The 22,005-nt window shown below is 45.0% G+C and overlaps 1 protein-coding gene across 13 annotated transcripts in view; it reads right to left on the reverse strand.

Moving 5' to 3' along the window:
- The window catches only part of EPRS1 (glutamyl-prolyl-tRNA synthetase 1), a 1,752,234-nt gene that overhangs the window by 460,890 nt on the left and 1,269,339 nt on the right, over positions 1 to 22,005 (reverse strand). For all 13 annotated transcript variants that reach the window (XM_044061601.1, XM_044061548.1, XM_044061611.1 and 10 more), the window contains 2 exons: positions 12,900 to 13,109; positions 10,778 to 10,850 (listed from right to left, as the gene is read on the reverse strand). In XM_044061601.1, coding sequence (XP_043917536.1) covers positions 10,778 to 10,850; positions 12,900 to 13,109 — 283 coding nt within the window. The remainder of the gene's footprint in view (positions 1 to 10,777; positions 10,851 to 12,899; positions 13,110 to 22,005) is intronic.

Consider the following 22,005-nt stretch of genomic DNA (forward strand, 5'->3'; position numbering starts at 1 on the left):
TAGCTAGGAGAAAAGCAGTCTTCCAGGAGAGCAACATTGGTCCTGCCGAAGCAGCAGGTTCGAAGGGTGGCAAAGTAAGTTTTTGCAAAACATAATCCAGGTCCCAGGCTGGAGTGGGTGGCCTTCTGGGAGGTCTGATATTAGAAGCCCCTCTGAGGAATTGTTTAATCAAAGGATGGGAGAACAGGGGATGTTCTGTATCAAAATGACCTGAGAAGGCTGAGGCATGGATTTTAATAGAGGAAAAGGAGACACCACTATTAAGTAGCTCCACTAGGTAGTCCAGGATAAGAGGGATGGAAGGTTGTGACATACTGCCCCCTCTGGACTGGCTCCAGGAGCAAAATCTTTTCCGTTTTCCTGCATAAGATTTTCTGGTGCTGGGCCTTCTGGCCTATGTGATGTCTAGGACCTGTTTGCCTTTAGAGTATTAGCCAAGCTGATAGTTTGAGAGTCTGCAAGTCTGGGTGCAGCATCCCCCCCCCCCACCTGAGTTAAAAGGTCTGAGATCAGGGGAAGTTGCCTGTATGGCTGTAAGGTCAGCCTGTGGAGTAAGGGGGTACAAATGTTGTCTGGAGCAATGAGGATGGCTTTCAGTCTCTCCTCCCTTATTGTGATCAGTACCTTTGGAATAAGAGGCAGAGGAGGGAATGCGCACACACAGAGGGTGTTCCAGGGAAAGGTCAATGCATCCACTTTCCACTCTAGGTGGTGATACTCCCTGGTACAGTATTGTTTCAGCTGATGGTTGAGGTGTGAAGCAAACAGATCCACCTCTGGATTCTCCCACTCCAGAGTGATCTGTAAAAAGATTTTTCTGTGGAGCTGCCATTCGTGGGGATCCAGTAAGTTTCTGCTTAAGTGGTCCACCAGGGTGTTGTTGATCCCTGGTTAGTATTGGGCTATCAGGTGTAGTCCCATGGAAGAGGCCGTCAGCCATAAGTTCATGGCTAGCCTGCACAGAGGGTAAGATTGGGTCCCACCCTGTTTGTTGATGTACCCCATTACTGTGGTGTTGTCTGTTTTGAAAGGCTTGAGATGGGGTTTGAAGGAAGTCGGAGCCTTTTTTAATGCTATCATTTCCTTCAGGTTGATGTGTAAGGGAAGGTGCTGTGCATCCCAAAGACCTTGGGTGCACCTGCCTTCTAGGTCAGCACCCCAAGTTGTGTCTGAGGCGTTGGTGGTAATGGTCTACATGGTTGGGCGAAGGGTGAAGGAAAGACCCTTGTTCATGGCACAGGCCCTTGCCCACCAGAGAAACTCAGCCTTTATACAGGGGATCAGAGGGACAGAGGTCTCTAGAGGCAGAGTGCACTGACACCAAAAGTCCTTTAGGTACCACTGAAGTTTTCTCATGTGAAGCCTGGCCAGGGGAATTAGAAGGATGCAAGATGCCATCTACCCAAAGTCTTGGAGGAACTTCCTGGCAGTGAGGGGAGTTCTGGAAGCCAGCTAGGTGAAATAGAGAGGCAAGAAACTCTGCTTTTCCAGGGATAGGAAGGCCATTTGAGATGCTGTGTCCAGCAGTGCTCCCAAAAAAATGACCCTCGTGGAGAGTGTTTGCTTTGACTTCTTCTCGTTGATGATGTACCCTAAGGAGGTTAGGAGGGTTTTGACAAAGAAGAGGTCCTTGAGGAGCTTTTCTATGTAGTCTGCCTGAATGAGGCAGTTGTCCAGGTAAGGGTAAATTTGTATATTTTTCTGCCTGCAGAAAGCTATGGCTGGGGCTAAGCATTTGGTGAATACCCTGGGAGCAGTAGATAAGCCAAAGGGTAGCACAAAGAACTGAAAGTGTTGTGACTCTGCTCTGAAGAGAAGGAATTTCCTGCAGGATTCCCTTAAGGTTACTAACCAGGCATTTTTGTCAGCATAGGCAGCAGCTGCTGTAAGGTTAGCATTTTGAATTTGGGGACCACCAGGAAGGTGTTTAGAATGGATAGATACAGGATGAGGAGCCAAGTGCCCTCTTTTCTGGGAACCGGGAATAGTCTGGAGTAAAAGCCTTTGCCTGTTCAATCTGAGGGGACAGGTTCTACTGCCCCTTGAGATTTGAGAGTTTGGACTTGTTTCAATGCCTCTGCCCACTGATTTGGAGGCAAGTCTGGGTACCCTCTTAGAATTGGGAGTTCGTTGAAGGAGAATTTGTATCCCAGAAAAATGATCTTTAAGACCCATTGGTCCTTTGCTACAGAGAGACAATTTTCTTTGCAGAGGGAGAGCCCTCCTCCTAGTTTTTGGTGAGCGAAAAGAGGGCAGGGGGGGAGAGGGAGTCATTGAGAATTTTTGCCATAGAGGGATGGCTTAGAACTCCCTGCCTTTGGAGTGGTCCACTATTTGGTTCTCTGTTGTCCCTGGGGTGGGAGTCTGGGTGGTCTGTCTCTGCCAGGCTTACCTTACTCCTGTCTGCTAGGTGCAGGAAAAAAACAGTGTATTCAGGGAAAATTCCTGCTGAACTTAGGAGATTGTACCTGAAGGAAATCTTTTAATGTTTGCATAGATTTTGCTTTGTCTTCCATCTTTTTAAGCACCTCTTTTGCTTTTTCTCCAAACAAGCAGTCCTTATCCAAGGGTGCATCAAGTAATTTAGATCGGACATCAGGGAGAGGTTGTTCCTTCAACCATGCATGTCTCCTAATGACAGATCCTGACACTGCTGCCCTGCTAGAGGCTTCTAGGGTGTCATCCGCAGTGTAATGAGTGTTTAGCCACTTGACAAGTAGAGTGCAATAAGAATTGGCACAGTCAGGAAAGGTAAAAATTTTTTGTTTTAACAGTTCCAAAGTGCATTGTTGATATTTTAACATGTGGAACTGACAGTTGAGAACTCTAATAGCCAAGGTTGCAGAGGTGTATACTTTTTTACTCCATCTGTCCAGAGCTCTGGAATCCTTGTCAGAAGGAGTAGGATTCTTTGTAGAACTAGCCTTAGCTCCTTCTGGTCCCTGTGTAATGACCTCCGGGTCTGCAGCAGGACTTCTGTACAGGTATTTGTGAGAATCTAGTACTCTGCAATACCTGTCAGGTTTTCTGGGAGCAGGTGGGAGGGCATCAGGAGTTAAACTGGATTCCTGGAAGACATTATCAACCACTTCTAAGACAGGAGGAATGGCCAAGGGTCTGTGCTGGGGCAGGTCTAGAAACTCTCTTAATTTTTTCTTAGACTGAGGGAAGTCCTGGGATTCCCAGAGGAAATGTTCCCCGGGGCTGTGAAGGGTTTCCCCAAAGGAAAGATCTTCTGGTGTGGAGGCAGAGGGAATGGATTCCTATGCATCTGAATCCTCATAAGCAGTCAGAGGTTGTTTTTCCTCTTCAAACTCTGAATAATCAGATTCCTCAGAATCCTGTTCTGTGAGTACATCAAGAGAAAGGTCCCTTTTCCTTTTAGAAGTTGTGGCCTGACTACCCCTGATAAGGGAGAGAAGATCCTCTGCTATTTTAAGTGTTTGGGGAGGACGAGCAAGAGTAACTTGGTGGCTAGAGGTAGTTTTCCTGGGAATGGCCTTGCCTCTAGGCTTAAGTGAATTCATCAGTCTGAGAGGAACGGTAGTAGGAAAAGATGTCATTTTTTTGTCTGGTATTGGTAGTGTAAAAGGCCTCCTTGGAAGCCGGTGCCTGCATCACTGCTCTGGATCCAACCGAGGCAGAGACAACCAAAGGCTTAGAAGATGAAGAAGATTTCTGCGGCATAACAGACTCCGAAAGGGTCTCAGTAGAGACCTGCGAAGGTATCAAATCGGGCATCAGGGGCTGTGAAAGTGCCTCACTGAATTCAGGAGAAAGTACAGTTTTGTACCTACCATAAATGTAGATGTTCGAGTGCTAATACAGCTGCAGTCATAACAGATGGGTTATTCTGCCGTCAGGCGGGTCCTCGGTCGGCCGGATTCCAAAGTCTAGGTCCGGCGTCGGTTGTCGTCACCTCCTCCCTGACGTCAGTGCGGCAGGGGTATAAAAGAACCAGCCGATGCCATTTTCTTCAGTTTTTCTTGCCCCAGATGTCAGGTGCCCCCAGAAGGAAGGCAAAACATAAATTTATGTAATAATGCAATCTAACATAATCAAAAAACAGTAGCTGCAAGCAAATACACCATAAAAGAATACCCCAATCAGGTTGTATGAGGAGGTGTTTGTCATTAGACCTGTCCCAAGAGGGGAAGGAGGGAGGGAAACCTGGACTGCAGCTGTATTAGCACTCGAACATCTACATTTATGGTAGGTACAAAACTGTACTATGTTCATCGTGCATACAGCTGCAGTCATAACAGATGGGTAGAATCCCAAAGCTAAAAAGGGGTGGCAGGCACTAAGTGGAACTAGGAGGAGCAAGGATGCCCTGCAAGACTGCTGTGGCAAAGCCCGCTCTAGATTTAGAGTAAAGTGGTAGGTGATAGTGTTTGGAGAAAGTATGCACAGAACTCCAAGTGGCTGCTTTTAAAATATCCTTGGTAGGAACCCCCCTGAGGAAAGCTGCAGAGGTAGCTGTGGCCCTTGTGGAGTGAGATCTGATGCTTGTAGGTACAGTCTTACCATGAAATGAATAACAAAAGCGTATACAGGGGGCTATCCATTTTGAGATTGTCTGTTTGGAAATAGCCTTTCCTTGAGCAACTGTAGCATAGGACACAAAGAGTTGCTCTGATTTTCTGAATGGCTTTGTCCTGTCCAAATAATAACGAAGCTGTCTGTGAATGTCCAAGAAATGTAGTAGTCTCTCCCCTTTGTTTTGTGGATTAGGATAAAAAGTAGTTAAGTGGATAGCCTGATTCAAGGCTACACTGGATACCACCTTTGGCATAAAGGAAGGGTTGGTTCGTAAGGAAACTCTGTCCTGATGGAAAATGATGAAAGGTTGCACAGACATGAGGGCTTGTAGTTCCAAAACCCTGCGTGCTGAGGCGATAGCCAGAAGGAAGGCTGTTTTCCATGACAAATATTGCAGTTCTGTTGAAGCAGCTGGCTCAAATGGAGGCAGGGTCAGTTTTTCTAAAATGAAATTGAGGTCCCAAGCAGGTACTGGTTGCTTCCTTGGGGGTTTTATATTTTTAGCCCCTCTGAGGAACTGTCTTAAGAGCAGATGAGAGAATAAAGGAGGATCAGTGTTGTATTGTGCAGAAATGGCTGAAGCATGGATTTTGATGGAGGAGAATGAAAGCCCACTGTTTAGCATCTCAGCTAGGTACTGTAATATTTGAGGTAAATTCAGTATTCCAGGATTCTGTCCCTTTTTCTGATTCCAGGCACAAAACAGTTTCCAATTGGCGGAGTAGGCTTTTCTAGTAGAAGGTCTTCTGGCCTCTAAAATGACATCCTGCACCTCCTTGGAAAGGAGGGTCTGTTGGGAAATCAAGGAATCTTCCATGCTGCTAGATTGAGTGTTTTCAGCTGACTGTGAAGAATTTTGAAGTTGTGCTGGGTCAACAGAAGAGGCATTAGAGGCAGGATCCATGGTGGGGAATGCGTCAGACTCTTCAGGAGTGGGTACCAGTGTTGTCTTGGCCAGTCTGGAGCAATGAGAATCATTTTGGTCTGTCTGCTCTGGCTTTTAATAGAACTTTGGGCAGCAGAGGAAGAGGTGGAAAGGCATAAACTGTCAATGTTGTCCAACTGAAAGACAGTGCGTCCACTTTCCAGGCCTGTGGATGATAGGTCCTTGAGCAGAATTTTTTCAATTGGTAATTTCTGTGGGTAGCAAAGAGATCTATGTCTGGCCTTTCCCATGCTTGAATTATCTTTGCAAAAATTTGAGGATGCAACTTCCATTCATGTGGATCTGTCATATTTCTGCTTAGGTTGTCTGCCAGCGTGTTTTCCCTGCCTGGCAGGAATTGTGCTTGAAGATGGATTCATAATTCCAGAGCCGTGTTCCAAAGAGACATGGCTAGCCTGCACAGGGGATATGAATGGGTTCCTCCCTGTTTGTTTATGTACCACATCACTGTGGTGTTGTCTGTTCTTAATAGCTGGCCTGGATGCAGTAGGTCTTTGAAGGCCATAATAGCATTTTTTACTGCTAGCATTTCCTTTTGATTGATGTGTAGGTGTTTTTCTTTTTGGGACCATTTGCCCTGAATGCACTGATCTGTCATGTGCGTCCCTCAGGCGTAGTCCGAGGCATCTGTTGTGATGATTTGATCTGCTTGAGGCATGCAGAATGGGAGACCTATGTTTCTTTGACATGCTTGAGCCCACCACAGAAATTCCTTTTGGAGATATGGAATGAGTGGTATAACTGTTTCCAAACTGTGGCTGTGTTGAGACCATAAGTTTTTTAGGTACCATTGAAGTTTCCTCATATGCAGCTTTGCACTTGGGATTTGCAGGATGCAAGATGCCATGAATCCCAGAGCCTGCAGGATTTTCCTTGCAGTCAGCCTGGTGAAGGTTGCCATTTTTCTGAAGTATTGAGATAGTTGCCCTTGTTTCTCTGGCGTGAGGTAGGCCATCTGGGTGTTTGTATTCAAGCTGCCAGGAAAATTATTGCTTGCGAGGGTATTAGTTTTGATTTCTTTTTGTTGACTGTGTATCCCATAAAGTTCAACAACATTATTACAAATGCCAGGTGTTTCAGAAGTATGTGCTTGCTGTCCGCTTGGATCAGGCAGTCGTCCAAATATGGGTATATTTGTATCCCTTGAAGTCTGCAGAAGGCAATTACTGATGCCAGGCATTTCGTGAACACTCTGGGCGCATTAGATAAGCCAAAGGGCAATGCAGAGAATTGATAATGGGTTGAACCTGCAAGAAATCTGAGGTATCTTCTGCAATCTTGTCTGATAGAGACATGCAGGTATGCCTCCTTGAGGTCCAATGTTACCAGACAAGACTCCTTGCCTAGCATGGGAAGAAGCTGCTGTAATGTGAGCATCTTGAATTTTGGTACGAGTAAATATGTGTTTAGGATGGATAGGTCCAAAATAGGTCTCCAATCTTTGTCCTTCCTTGGTACCAGGAATAGTCTGGAATAAAAACCTTGACCCTGTTCTTGTGCAGGTACCTCTTGAATAGCTTTCATGTCCATGAGAGCTGAAATTTGTTTTTGTGCCTCTGCCCTTTGATTTTGTGGCAGGTTTGGCATGCCTCGCATTTTTGGAAGGGTGTAAAAGTGAAATCTGTAGCCTCTGTCTATAATGTCCAGGATCCATTTGTCTTTTGTGACAATATGCCAATTTTTCGAAAATAATGCCAGTTTTCCGCCTAAAGGTACTGCCATTAGAGCTTTGCTTGGCATGCAAAGGGGAAAGTCATTGTGTCTGCTTTCTGAATGTCTGTGATCTATCCTCTCCACCTCTTGGTGTAGGTGCTTGCCATTGTCTGGCTCTAAACGATCCTTGAGATTGCCCTCTACCCCTCGGGTGCCTGTATCTACCTCTTTGAGGTCTGTCCGAGGCTGGAAAGGACCAATTTTTTGAAGGCCAGTTTCTACTGAAACGTGGAGGTTGTACCTGTAGGAAATCTTTCACTGTTTGCATTGATCTTGCCTTTTCCTCCATTTTCTTTGATACCTCCTCAGCTTTAACACCAAACAATACATCTTTTTGAAGAGGTGCATCTAGTAATTTAGCTTTGACATGATCTGGTAAGGTTTGCTCTTTGAGCCAAGCATGTCTACGTATGACAGACCTTGTAACAGCAGCTCTACATGAGGCCTCTAAAGCATCAAAACCACATTGCAAGGTATGTTTACCCACTTGCTCTGCACTATGCAACAAATCCTGCAACTCCTTCAAGTCTGGTTGTTCAGGTTGTGACATTTTGCTTTTCACCTGAGATAACAAAAACTGTTGATACTTTAACATATGGAACTGACAGTTTAATGCCCTCATGGTTAAAGTGGCCGAGGTGTATACCTTCCCCCCCCCCCACCTTTCTAAAGCTCTGGAGTCTCTCTCTGAAGGTAATGGATTTTTGGCAGTAGAGGCCTTAATTCCCTTGGGACCCTGTGAAATAGTTTCTGGGTCAGCAGCATGGCTTTTTGTAAAGGAATTGGTGTGAATCAGGAACCCGGTAATACCAGTCAGGCTTAACTGGAGCTGGTGGTAAAGAATCTGGGTTAAGGCTGGCCTCTGAATACACATCATCTAGTAGGTCTAAGACAGGAGGGATAGCCAGAGGCCTGTGCTGAGGGAGCAAGAGAAAATCCCTGAGCCTTTTCTTGGAGTCTGAGTAATCTTGGCCTTCCCAGTGGAAGTGTTCCCTCAAGGTATGCAAGGTTCCCCCAAAAGAATAGTCCTCAGGGGGGAAGACAGAGGGAATGGACTCCTCCGCATCAGAATCTTCAAAAGGGGAGTAAGAATATTCCTGGTCTTCAGAATGTTCTGAAGTAATGGAGGCCTGGTCCGAGGAAGGGTAGTCTTCCTCCAATCTGGGCCTTTTGTCCGAGGGGGGTTGAGAACCCCTGATAAGAGTAATCAAATCCTCAGCCATTTTGAGCATCTGTTTTTTAGGCATGGGGCCTTGAGAGGGGCTCTGTGGAGCTTGTTTTTTAGTTTTCATGGCTGTTTTAGATTTTGTGAAAGCCTTAATGGAAAAAGAAGGCGGCGGCCTGAAAACACCTTGAGAGGTGGCAGGCCTGTCTAAACTCTGAGTTTCCCCGCCAAGAGTGGCGTCGGTATCTGTAGTCGGGGTGGGGGCCGAGGAGCCTGCGACCTCGGGCACAGAAGACACCGCTAAAGAAGTGTCATCGGTACTCAGGGGCTGCGTAGGCGCCTCGCTGAGAACCGGAGCACCTGTAGCCGGCTTTAGCGTGGTGTCGGTAGAGGTCGCGGACCTCGTATGTCGGTCCTTATCTTTGCGTCTTTTACTCAAAACTGGAGTCGGGGTATCCGACGACATACTGTAATTAAATTTTCTACCAAAAAAGTGTTGGGCGAACTCCGCCCGAAGCTTAATAGTGCGTTTGTTGAATCTAGCACAAAAACGACAGGCCGAGACGTCACGGTCTGGGCCTAAGCAAGGAATGCAGAAGGAATGGAAATCCTTATGCGGTATTTGCTTCCCACAGGAAATGCAATTATTAACTTTGTCTGACATCAGTCTGAGGCAAGAAAAGTTTCCCCAACGGGGTACTTAGCTTTCAAGAAGACTTCGGTTGAAAAATATTCATAATCTCAGGAGCTGGCCAACCGGCACTTGCGAACTGATTCTGCTTCGGGCACCGCGCGGCAACAAAGACTGAAGAAAATGGTGTCGGCTGGTTCTTTTATACCCCTGCCGCAATGACGTCAGGGAGGAGGCGACGACAACCGACGCCGGACCTAGACTTTGGAATTCGGCCGACCAAGGACCCGCCTGACGGCAGGATAACCAATCTGTTATGACTGCAGCTGTATGCACGATGAACATCTGACAGACCTGCTTAGCAGTAGCATCGTCAGAAGCCTTAGCCTTGTGTGGTCTGTCTCTATCTTTATCCTTATGTTTCTTCGGGAAGTCTACGGAAGGTTGGCTGACTGACGCCATTTCGGAATGCGAAGACAGAAGACGAAAATCCCTGGCTACAATACGAGCTCTATGAAGAATGGTTCTCGCATTAAAGAGGGCACAGAACTGGCAACGGGGGACATTGTGATCTGGGCCTAAACAAGTGACGCAGTATAAGTGGAAGTCACAGTGTGGTATTTGCTTTCCACAGGCGAGACAACTGTTAACTTTTTCAGACATCAGTTAGTGCAAGAAAAAGAAAGTATCCCCAACGGGATACTTAGCTTTAGATGTTTTCAGCTGTAAATCAAAACGCTGGTAGCGAACGACTGGCACACTTGTGAACTGCTTCTGCTACAGGCTCCATGGCAAGAAAGACTGATGTAATGGTGTTGGCTGCTCTCCTTTATAGCACTGACGACCTGATGTCAGGCAGCATGCGACAGCAGCCAACACAGAAAAACACTGACCATGGTATTCAGGCTGGCATGAGCTACCACAGCAAAGATAACCCCCACAGGTGATGACTGCAACAGTGAAACACAAAGAACATTTCATGCATACATCTGCCTGTATACCCCGATGCATATGAGCTGACATCATGTGGACCTATGCCCTCAGGAAGGTAAAGCTTTGGTACCCCAGCTGGACGTCAATGGACAAAAACCCATGTGTTAAGAACACTGCTACTGCAACAGTGATTTCAGTCATGACATCTAAACATTCATCAACAGATAAATAAGACATGTTGGTATGACAGAATCGCATTACAATGTCAAGTATAGAAGCACTCTTGCAACTTTCAAAATAAACTTAAACAACTGGATGGACAGCTCCAAGTTCTCTCTCAGTCTTATCTTGTATTGCACTCTTAGTGGCTGGAGGGAACTTTTGAATATGGGTTATTGGCTAGGCTTGTAATGGCCTGCAGACTGAATGCCTAGTACTTACCCATGAAACTAAAAGGTTCTGTTGATTAACACAGCACTGACTATGCCTGACATTACAGCACAAAAGCTAAAGGCTATGAATGCTAGAGTTTCATCCAGTAATCCAGGGTTTGATTCCCTCAGTTGCCATTTGTACAATGCACATTAGAGATAATCACTTAACTAAGCAACTGCTCCTGTGACAACACTGGAAATGAGCACTTGTGCTTAGTGTACTTTACTTAGTTAAAAAAAAAGTAAAGTCATATGTACCCTTCTACTGCATCATTCAACTTAACAGTACTCCAGAAACTACAAAAAAAGAAGAGGGTGACAATGCCGGCTACACGTCCTACATTTAACCTTCCTGCAGCAGGCATGAAAATGAAAAACAAAAATCTTGTACTCATAAGAAAAAGAAGTTATACCTGTTTCACTAGTTGGACGGACAGCAATGGGTTCTGCTAGTTCAGTCTTGCCAGATCTTGTAACCCAGGCAACCTAAGGGGGGAAAAGCATTTTAAAAAGGAACACAAAAACAAATTCTAATAGTTAAAATAAAGAACCTAAAACAGTCTGAACACAACTCCCACCTACAAGGCCAAGCGCAGCTCACTCCTTGCACAACTTAATTTCTACTGTCCAGTGTATGAACTGCCCTTCTACCACACATACTCTTGAATTTTTTTTCAACAGTTTTGATTTTACACTATCATAATCATCAAATTCCTTGCATCTACCCCATAACGTCTGGCATTTCCCTCTGCTTTCCACTATCTTATTTTCAAATGGTGTCCTCTTGCTCTCGGTCATGTCTTACACATTTTTCCCCTTCTTAAACAAGGTGCCCTCTGAGACTCTTGCTTTCCCCACATGGGACTGTAAAGATTTTCACACTCCCCAACCCACTCATGCTTTTACTTGAGTACATACATATTCAGATGTTTTAATCTTTTCCTTTGAAGAAATGCTGGTACTTAACATGCACCATTTTGACAAGCATCCTGAACTTTCACCAAAACCATTTACTTTTCGTGAATGGGACAGCAAAGCTGCATATTATTCCATAGGCCTTAAAAGCTCTCTGCGCAAAGATTTGCTATTTGTAATGCCTCTTACTAAGTATATCCCATCCAGCCTTCATCACTTTCTCAAATTACATGGCTACCTTTAGTTCATTTAGTTATAACTACCAGATTGTTCTCTACATGTTTGGGGCTCCCATTACTTCTCCACTCAAGAATGTGCACTACATATAGGCTTTTGCATCTTAGGCTGTTTTCTTACAATTACGTCAGCGATGCCAACTACTTTTCATTCTGCTGTCAGTATCAAAGGTGCAGAGAGATACTACAGTTTGCAGTTCAAGAGCTTCACAGCATTGTTAGGAGAGGATGGGTATGCTCATCCTTGGGGTGGGGGTGGAGGAAGATGGGATAAAGTAGGATGTGCATAGCCACAAACCCCTGGAGGAGGTTCAGTATTACACTGGTCATGTGTGTGTGTGTGTGTGTGTGTGTGTGTGTGTGTGGGGGCTTTCAGGTGACAAACTTCATTAACAACTTTCTGGGAAAATGCCTCAGGGAAGGCACCGTAATTCCCTGAGGTAATGTGCATAACCCTTCTCCCCATCCAGAGGGAGACTGAGGGCCTTCACAAAAGCTCTCATGGCTGATGACAGCAAGAACACAAACTCCCCAGTGTCTGCCTTAACAATGGCCCTTCCAGACAGCTCTCACCCTAGTAGATCTGGCCCACCACTAGGGAAGAAATGGGCTCGAGCCAGATAGTGGAAGGCTTAATGATAAGCAGCCTGAAAGGGAATGCACCTAGAAAAAACTGTACCTTTTCACCTTCCTGACTTCTTCCTTATAAATGTTGTTAAATATCTTTGTGTCATTTACAGATGCAGCCCATCTCTAAGAAGATTTGCAATTTCAGTCAAAAGGGTTCAATCAGTATCTCAACAACATTATATTCTTTCCAGTAACCCCCTCTTCAGACTAGATTTCATTTCATATTCCTCTATATCCTGCCGACTTAGCAATATTTTACCTTTTCCACAATCAGAACTCAAAGAACTTCTGATTTATGTAACTGTCTATATGACATAGCATTAAATGAACTGTGGAAGTTGCACTAGAGATGGAGGAAAAGCAGAAAGCTAAACACACAAAGGGCAGACTGTACAAGCTGTAATTTGTCAAGCAAACGTAAAATGTGTGCAGTCCATGCATAAAGCCAATTCAGCACACATCACTTTCATCAAGTAGACAAAGAATGCTACCAGATGCACCAAACACTACTTTCCTGGGTATTCATGATACACAGAGTCCTTGAAGCCATTAAATACCGAATACTCCAAAATTCTATATGTACAAGATACACTAATTCAATAAACATTTCCTCATATTTCATACTATTAAGGTCAAAGTGACAGATTGCAACTCTGCACTTGTTTTGATTCACCCATTATGAAGGAAAAATAATTCAGTAGTCCTTGCACGAACATTCTCAGTCTTCACGGGATCAGAACATTATCTTACTTACTTCAGGTGCAAAATCTGCAATGTGCGACTTCTCCTTTTCCAGTGCCGCTTGTGACACAAACATGGGGAAATAGCAGTTTTGTACACCAAGCTTCTTAATCTCTGCATCAAAAAAATCTTTAATGGCTTCCCAAATAGCAAAGGCCCAGGGGCGAAGAACATAGCAACCACTGACATCATAATATTCAATCATTTCTGATTTTGTGATGACCTACAAAAAACAGAGACAACATTAAGCTAAAATAACAGCTATATGACATCCCTGAAGTTATCCAATGCTCCAAAAGGCGCTCCCCATGCTTAAAAAAATACATACACATAGCTTCAGCAGTAAACTTGTGGCAGACAAGTAACTACCAGACTGATGGGGCTGACACGGATTTCATGTTAAACAAGGAAAGACAGGGCACTATGTGGGCTGGTGGTAATGACTTCATGTTAAACAAGCACAATACCGCCTGATGATGGTTTACAATGCCTTTTGTTTTTCTCTCAATTCCAAGAGAGGGGCTCCTACTTTCATCCACCCACCAAATAAATAGTTATTATGCTGAGACTAAAACTAGCCAACAGATCACACTGACTAAACAAAACAGTAAAGCAGCCACAGCTTTGTGGCACAGAGGGATAAAGCACCGATTACAGCTCTGAAGATCAGTGATCAGTTAGTGGCACAGGCATCTGAGGGACCAGGCAGAGGAGGATGAGTCTGAGCATCCAACACCAGCTCACTCATTTTCAGGGAGGGGGAGGTGGCTACATCCACAGGCAATGGAGACCCTTAGTAGTGGGAGGGTGCATCACTTGTCTGTAGTGTATGTGCTGGTTCACACTGTATCGGGCAGGGACAGTTCTGCTCAGCAGGAGAAAAGGAGATGCCTGAAGGAGCACCAATGCCTCCTTTCCTGACCAGGTAGCCAGAGAGTCCTCAGGCAGCCAGGGAGAGAGCCATTCCAAGGGATCAGCAAGTGACCCACACCCTAAGACCGGACTCTCACTGCCAAGAGAATACATAGGCCAATATGGCTTCTCAGGCTGGCTAGCATTGGGATGCCAAATTCCTGCCCCAGAGGAAAGAATGGCTAAATGAGTGCAAATAGTGGAGCCACTAGGTAGAGTCCCTTGGAAGTGAAGGGAAAAACAAAATAATGGTGAAGCAATCCCTCTAGAAAGAACATTGAAGGAAACAAATGGATGGTAATAGAAAACACTAACAATATTAATGTCATACAATGTAAAGAAAACTGCTGTTATGTAAGCTTAGGAAAAACGAGTTCCAAACAGTAGAGTTACAGAGATACTTATACTTTAGTAACCTTGACAGCATTACGCCAGAAAAAAAGCTCCCATACATCTCTGAAAAACAGGCATCTGTGTCTCATGAGTAGCTCCTGGTTAACACAGACTAAATGAAATGGCTGCCCAATAACACGCAGACACACAATGGATTAACTCAACATTCCATAAAAAGTCCTTACTTAAAGTCTTGGGAACATCCATAAGCCATCTATTTAAGTGCCATTGTTTTTGTCAACACAACCTTGAAAGATAACAATCCTTTCAATAAGCAGTACTGCCTAAGAGAAAATGTTTTATGTCTATATATCTTGCAGACAGACTTCTTTAGTGAGTCCCCACCCCCACCCCAAACTGGGATTTCCGATTTCTGTTTCTCTGCACCAAATATACAAATATCAGTACCTATGTTTGTGGAAGACATGCCTGCTATGGTCTACAGTACACATTGTGCATGAGTTACAGAGCATGCTTTCCACAACAGTCAAGTAAATAATTCAAACAAGAGAGCTTTCTAAAATAAAGTAAAGCTGCATTAAAGCACAAATCTTCTCTATATGTCCATTACTTTCTAATGCACTATATGGCATAAAATTAAGATGATAAAGCCAAGCTCACTAGGTGGATGAGTCAGGGTTACACAGGGACTCCCATTCAGAAATCTTATACCACCTAATTACGACATGTACTCAAGAAAGTATTGTTGTGTCAGAACTTGACATAACCTTAGATGTCCTTCTCTTCTATATCCTGCTGTATCCATGACATCAGGGAGTTTACCTCTGGTGAACTCTCGTACGTCCGGCAATCATACAAAAGTTAATTGCAACCGCTAGGTTGCATGCGATGTCCTGCTTCTCTCTTTTGGATGTTGGTTGTAAACAGACATTTGGTATAAAGTGGACATCAGCATGCACCTTCTTCAGAAATGAACGCCACCGCAATCAGCGGCTAGAGAGTGGGTACACTCCAGGAGTCAAACAAATGTGAGGGGGAAGGCTGGGTGAGAAGCTATGCAGCAGTATATACAAGAGAAGGACATCTAAAGTTATGGTAAGTTCTTACACAACAATACTATGTCCTTCTATTCCTATGTTGCTGTATCCATAACATCAGGGAGAGTGCAACAGCTCCTGTCCTAAGAAAAGGGTGGAGGACCAGAAGCACTTTCCACAAACCCATGAAGAATGGGTCTAGCAAATCCTGCTCTGGCTCTAGAGACAATGTCCAATTTGTAGTGCTTACTGAATGTGTGTACAGAGGACCATGTAGCTGCTTTGAGAATAGCAGCTGTGTCCAAACCTTTAAAGAATGCCCCTGAGGAGAGCAACCTACCATGGGTTGTGTAACAGAAGGAAATGGTTTTAGACATCTAACAGGATATCGTTTGCTTGGAAACAGGGTGTCCCAGGGCTATTGGGTGGTATGAGATGAAGAGCCTGTCAGACTTGCAGATGGGTTTGGTCTTGGCCAAATAATATTTGAGCTGTCTGTGTACATCTAAGGAGTGAAGTATCCTCTCTGCCGGGTTTTGGGCAGAGGGGAAAAAAGGTTGGCAGGTTGATAGCCTGGTTTAAGGACAGCTCATTGACAACTTTAGGCATGAAGGTTGGGTTAGTACGTAAACATACTTTACCATTATGGAAGACAGTGAAAGGGGGGAGACCTTAATGGTCTTGAGTTCCGAAACCATTCTGGCTGAAGTGATGGCTACCAAGAGTATAGTTTTCCAAGTGCAGTGTTGGAGGGAGCAGTCTTTGGCTGGTTCAAAGGGTGGTAGATTTTTCTAGAACAAAATTTAGATCATAAGGAGGAGGAATGGGCTTCCTTGGGGGCCTGAAATGTAGTCGCCCTTTCAAAAATAGTTTGGCTTCTAACCTTGAAGCCAAAGGTGGTACCAGGGGCAGGTATGCTGAGATGGCAGATAAATGGGTTTTAATGGAGTAGGATAGTCCAGACTTCATTAGGTCACACAAGTTAAGACAAGACCACTGAGGGCTCTGCCATCAGTGGCTGCAAGTTGTTTTTCTGACACCATATAAAAAAATCTCTTCCACTTATACAAGTGAGCATGTCCTCTGTGTATAGGTGTCTGAAGGGAATCAGTGCCCTATCACCCACAGTGTAAGATTCAGTGTGGACAGTTGGGGGGTAAGTGTGTTCCCTTCTCCTGTGTGAGCAGGTCCATTTATTGGGGTAACTTGTGATGGCTGGTCTTGGCTAGATGTAGTAATGGGGGAACCAATGCTGCCTTGGCCAAAAGGGAGTCATCAGCAAAATCTGAGGCTGTTCCTTCTGAATTGTCAGTAGGACTCCTTGTATGAGAGGGAAGGGGGGAATGCATAAGTGTACATCCCCTTACCTGGGATTGAGAGGGCATCCACCTTTCATGCTTCTGGAAGCGGTGCCCTAGAACAGAAAGGTTGGGAGCTACCTGTTCATGGGGGAGGCAAAGAGATCCACATCTGGAATACCCCATTGATGGACAAAGTGCAGAAAAGCATCACTGTTCAGCATCTTCTCATGTGACATGGTCATGGTCCTGCTTAATGAGTCTGCCATCCCATTATCTGCAGAAGGGATATACACCACTTGGAAGAGATTCTGTTTTTCCAGGGCGATTTCCCAAGCCTGCAGTCCTAGCCTGCACAGGACGTAGGACCTTGCCCCCCCCCCCCCATTTATTGATGTACCACAGCACCATGGTACTGTCTGTGTTCCACCTCAGAGTGCCTGGTAGAAGCTGATCCTCGAAGATCATCAAGGTCAATATGAAGGCTCTCATTTCGTTGATACTGATGTGGTCTTTCTGTTGAGTGAGGATCCAGGTGTTCCTCACTCTCCATTCTCCTCAGGTTGCACCCCACCCTGTGTCTGAGGCATCTAGAGAGAGATCCTGGTTGGAGGGCATTGGTTGTAAGGGCAGACCAGGATTTGACTGAATCTGGGTTATCTACCACTTAAGTTCCCTGCCCAGGCATGGAAGCATGGGGATCATGAACTCTAGCGGATGTAGGTGTTGCTTCCAGATTGTTTGCAAGTACCACTGGAATTTCCACATGTGAAGCCTTGTCCGAGGTACCATGGGGATGGTCGAAGCCATGAATCCTAGGGTTCTGAGGAATTCTCTGGCTGAGATGGCTTTGACAGGAAGAAGTTCCCTGAAGTAAGACGTGCGTATCACAGTTTTTTCTGGGGAAGGCAAGCCATCAACTCCCTTGTCAGGATCAGATATCCCAGGGACACTTGATCCTCTCAGGGAATAAGGGCTGACTTTTTTGAGGTTTATAGTAAAGCCCAGATCTGTTAAGAGGGAGATGGTGAAGTCCAGGTGCTGTAAAGCCATGGTACTTGATGTAGCCTGAATGAAGATGTTGTCGAGGTAGGGGAAAAGTTGTATTCCCTTTGTCCTGGCAAAGGCCATGACTGGAGCCAGACATTTTGTAAATACTCTTGGGTCCGTAGACAGACCAAATGGTAAAGTACAGAACTGAAAATGTGCAAAATCCACTGAGAAACGAAGAAATTTTCTAAAGAGTGGATGGACTAGGATGTGTAAGTAGGCATCCTTTATATCCAAAGATAAAAAGAAGGCCCGTGGAAGGATCGGGACAGAAGAGTAGGTAGAGAAAGCATCCAAAAGGAGGGAACCAGGAAAATTCTTGAATAAACCCCTTTGTCTATTGCAAGCGAAGGGACTTCCTGAATTGTTTCCTGAGCGAGAAATTCCTGCAGCACTGGGGGGGGGGGGTAGTTGGTTTCGGGGGGCTGAGGAATGCCTTTGGGAGTAGGTCTGGCCTCCCAAGTCATGAAGTACCCCTACTTTATGACTGATAGGACTCAAGAGTCCAGGGTAACCTGCTTCCAAGCAGGGAGGGACAGGGAGAGACGCACGGAAAGAGGGGTGTCTGGGTGAAGAGCCTGGTAGTCACAGGCTACCAGGCGTTCCCAGTAAGGACTGTTTAGCTGAAGGAGTGGGGACCTAGAAGGGGGCTGTTTCCTGTGGTCCTTTCTGGTCTTAGCTGGCACTTTCCTAGCTGATGTTCTCACAAAGGAGGTTTTGGGAGGGTAATTTGTTTAAACATGGGACTGGGGAGACAAAAATAAGTCTCTGTTCCTGTAGTTCCTGTTCCTTGCCTTTAGTTTAGAGGGCCTTGAAGAGGTCAGAAGCACCTGTACCAAACAAGTCTTTATTGTCTAGAGGAGCGTCCTGGAGTTTAGATTTGATGTCATCATGGAGAGGCTGCAATCTAAGCCAAGAGCATCTCCTGATGACAGATCCAAAGGCAGCAGCCCTGGATGAAGCTTCTATGGTGTTGTAACTGCACTTAAATGGAATGTTTGGTCACTTGGGTGCAGGAATTCAAAACAGTGGATATTTTGGACTTAGTCAGGGAGCTCCCCCAATTGTTTGACCACATCTGCCATCAGAGCCAAAAAGCATTTGGCCATGTGGGTCTGGTAGTTGATGGCACTTACTTCTAAGGTGGCAGAGGTGTATACTTTTTCCCCAAACGCTCAAACAGTCTGCTCTCTTTACCTGAGAGCAGCAGAGGTGAAGGGAAGTAATTTACAAGTTTTATCAGCAGCCACAGTAATAACTGAAGGGTCTGTGGACGGGGCTTTGTACAGGAAATTGGCTTCATCAGGGAACTTGTAAAATCTACCTGGGCATTTGGGTGCAGGGGGCTGCAAATCAAGATTTTTTTGAAGCAGCCAGGAAAGTAGCCAGGAAAGCAGGTTGCATGGTGGGGTACACCAGAGGGGCTAAGACTCCAACAGGGTAGTTCGTAATATCTCTTTTGGTTCTCAGTGTCCTGACTGCTGTCTCACTTGAAGAAATTTTGCATTTGTGCAATGGTCTCAAAGGTGAAGTCCTCTCCTGGGGAATCTGTGCTGTTGGATTCCTCCTCTGGGGAGGCATATCCCAGAGGAGAAGCAATTTGACAAGAATAACTGAGGGATTCATCATCAGATGAATCATCTTCTCCAGAGTAGATGTTGGGAGCAGGTCCCTTAGGGGTAGAGAATGAAGGGGTCTGGGCCTGAGTCAGGGCCTGATGTAAGACCAGAAAGGCGTTTAGAAGACTTTGGATGAATGCCTGCCAATCTGGAGGCTGTTTGACGGAAGGGGTAGATGGAGGATGAGAAATATGCTTAGTCTTTTGTTTTCTCTTTTTATGCGACTCCGATGGCAAATAATCGGCGATACGATGAAGGGTATGATGTGATGGATGGCACTCCACAACATCAGAGGCTATATCTTCTCACACAACAATCGTACGCCTGCAAATTCCTCCAAGATGTGACCTTGGGTGTGTTACCGGCTTCCTCCTGGCTATCCACCAAAAGAAAATCTGAGGACTCCGGCTTGGAATCCGGGCATTCACCGGCCTTGAGAGGTATGGCTGGAGTGGAGGGCGCAGCAGTCAGTTCAGGCCTAAACTTTTTTACCTTCTTGACTGGAGGCTCATCCGATGAACCAGACATCAGATTCATACAATAAGCTGACCGTTCAAGCCTCTGATTCTCTAGGTAGAGTTTTCAATGCTGCTAAGTGGCTTCTAAGGGTTTTGGCAACAAAGGACTGACAAATACTACAAGTGGTATAGTCGTGTTCTTGGCCTAAGCAAAACAGGTACAGCTCATGCGAGTCCTTATGTGGAATTTGCCCTCCACACCTACACTTGCCCTTCCTACCTGATATGCACCCAAAGAAGTAGCTAGCAAATAATACTTACCTGAAGTCGGATGGAGCGAAATCACTTCTTCAGAAAGAGCGATGACCGGCGCTGGCAGTCACACAGGCGGCAGAATAGTGCTAAAAAGGTGCATACTGACATCGGCTTTATACCAGACGTCCATTTACGACAGACGTCCAAAAGAGAGATATGGGACATTGAGCGCACCGTAGTGGTAGCATTTAACTTTTGTATAATGGCCGGACATACGAGAGTTCACCAGAGGCAAACTCCCAGATGTTATGGATACAGCAGCATATAAATAGAAGGACATCTACCCTGCTTTGGAAGGACTTCTGAAGTAGCTCTATCTAAAAGAAAAATATCCTTAAGAAGTTTTTAAAAAAGGCCAGGGATGACCCCAACTCAGAGATGCAAAGGCGCCTCAACAGAATGTCTACAGGAGACAAGGAGACAACCCTGACAAAGGAAGCTCTGCTTCTATGTGTAGATCCAAACTACAGTGCCTTGTACTGACTGAAGTGCCGACTACTTCTGAAGCAAAAATTTACCCAAGGAATTTCATTGTCTGGTTCTCGCAAAGGTTAGCTAGTGACCAAGGTGCAAACACCTAACAAAGATGATTTCTCATCCATGGAATAATGGAAAATCTCACTTTGTAAAATGTCCCTTCCTGACATCAGGAACAGGGTATCAAATCTCTGAGGGTAAAAAGTTTCATCCATCCTGATAAACTTGTTTGGCTTCCTCTTTCTATCAAACGCAAAACAGGACCTTCATCTGGAGAGTTAACTATCAAGCAGTAAAAACAAAGGTATTTTTGAATGAAGCAGTAACTCAACATTTTTCTGAGCTGCTAGAAGAAAAAAAAAAAAGATAAAATTGACAAACTACTACCATGAAAAGACCTGGATTCCATGGAAGATTTACACCCAACTGTCAAGAATTCCAAACCTCACCTGAAAGAAAGCAGCCTACCTAAGGAAAAGCATGCAGCATACAAACATGAGAGCCACTAAGAAGATGGGCTTAAAAGTTGAAAGTCTTTTACTCAAAATACAGGCAAGAGTGGATTTAGGTCAACTGGTGCCCTAGGCAAAAGGGCTCCACGGTGCCCCCACCACACTATCAGGTGCCCCCATCGTGGTCTACCTAGACCAAATAAATACTGGAAAAGCGCCCCTACTAGAGTGGCGCCCTAGGCGACCACCTAGTTGGCCTATGCCCAAGACCGGCTATGAATACAGACCCCACTAAGGGAGTGGAATATTTCACATGGGGTATAAGGTGATAGGTCACCTCTCAGGAAATGCCTGGATAGATTTTATGAACCAAAGATTAACCTTTTACAAAGTCACAAAGAGATAATAAAGGCAAGGAATGTACTCTCATGACAAAGTAACTCAAAACAGGTCAGACAGACAATTGTAATACACAAAAAAATTCCACAAAGAAGCAGAGAAACTGTCAACAACACTTTATTGAACCCAGGTGGAAAAATAATTTTATCAGTAAATATCATGAGTAGAGAGAGGGCTTTTGAGTTGTCATCACAATTTCTGATGCCTCCTCCAGGTAAGCCATAGGCACCCCTACGAAGAATGGCCTGGTCTACACTAAAAGGCAAGCCTTGGGCTTGACGCTGAATCCCTTTAATTATGAGGCAACAAGCAGTGCATTCAAATGGGACCTCCTACTGCTAGGAACTTTCCAGCAGAAAGTTAAATTATGTCTACAACTCCAGACACTCGTGCAATCATGGTGCAGCACTATCTTCTATCCACAAGATGGAGCTCTTTAGTCAGATATTCATAGCTGCATGTCCAACTTGCCTCCTGCTTCATCAAGATCCTGTCCTCACTGGTTAATTGGTTATAAAAAAATGTAAAAGGTGGGGAATGCAACAGACCGCCTTCACTACCTCAGCTCTTTTACACATTATAAGAATAAAAAAAAGAGCTGGCGAAATATACTGGGCAGATATAGGTTCATATGACTAATCTGGATAGATGCTATTTAAGAAAGTACAGTTTTGTACTTACCATAAATGTAGATGTCCGATAGGAATGCATCTGCAGTCTTCACAAATGGGTTGTCCTGTCGTCAGGC

This window comes from Protopterus annectens, chromosome 1.part0 (genome assembly GCF_019279795.1).
Source record: "Protopterus annectens isolate FY-2018-M chromosome 1.part0, PAN1.0, whole genome shotgun sequence".
In the NCBI taxonomy this organism is placed as follows: Eukaryota; Metazoa; Chordata; order Ceratodontiformes; family Protopteridae; genus Protopterus; species Protopterus annectens.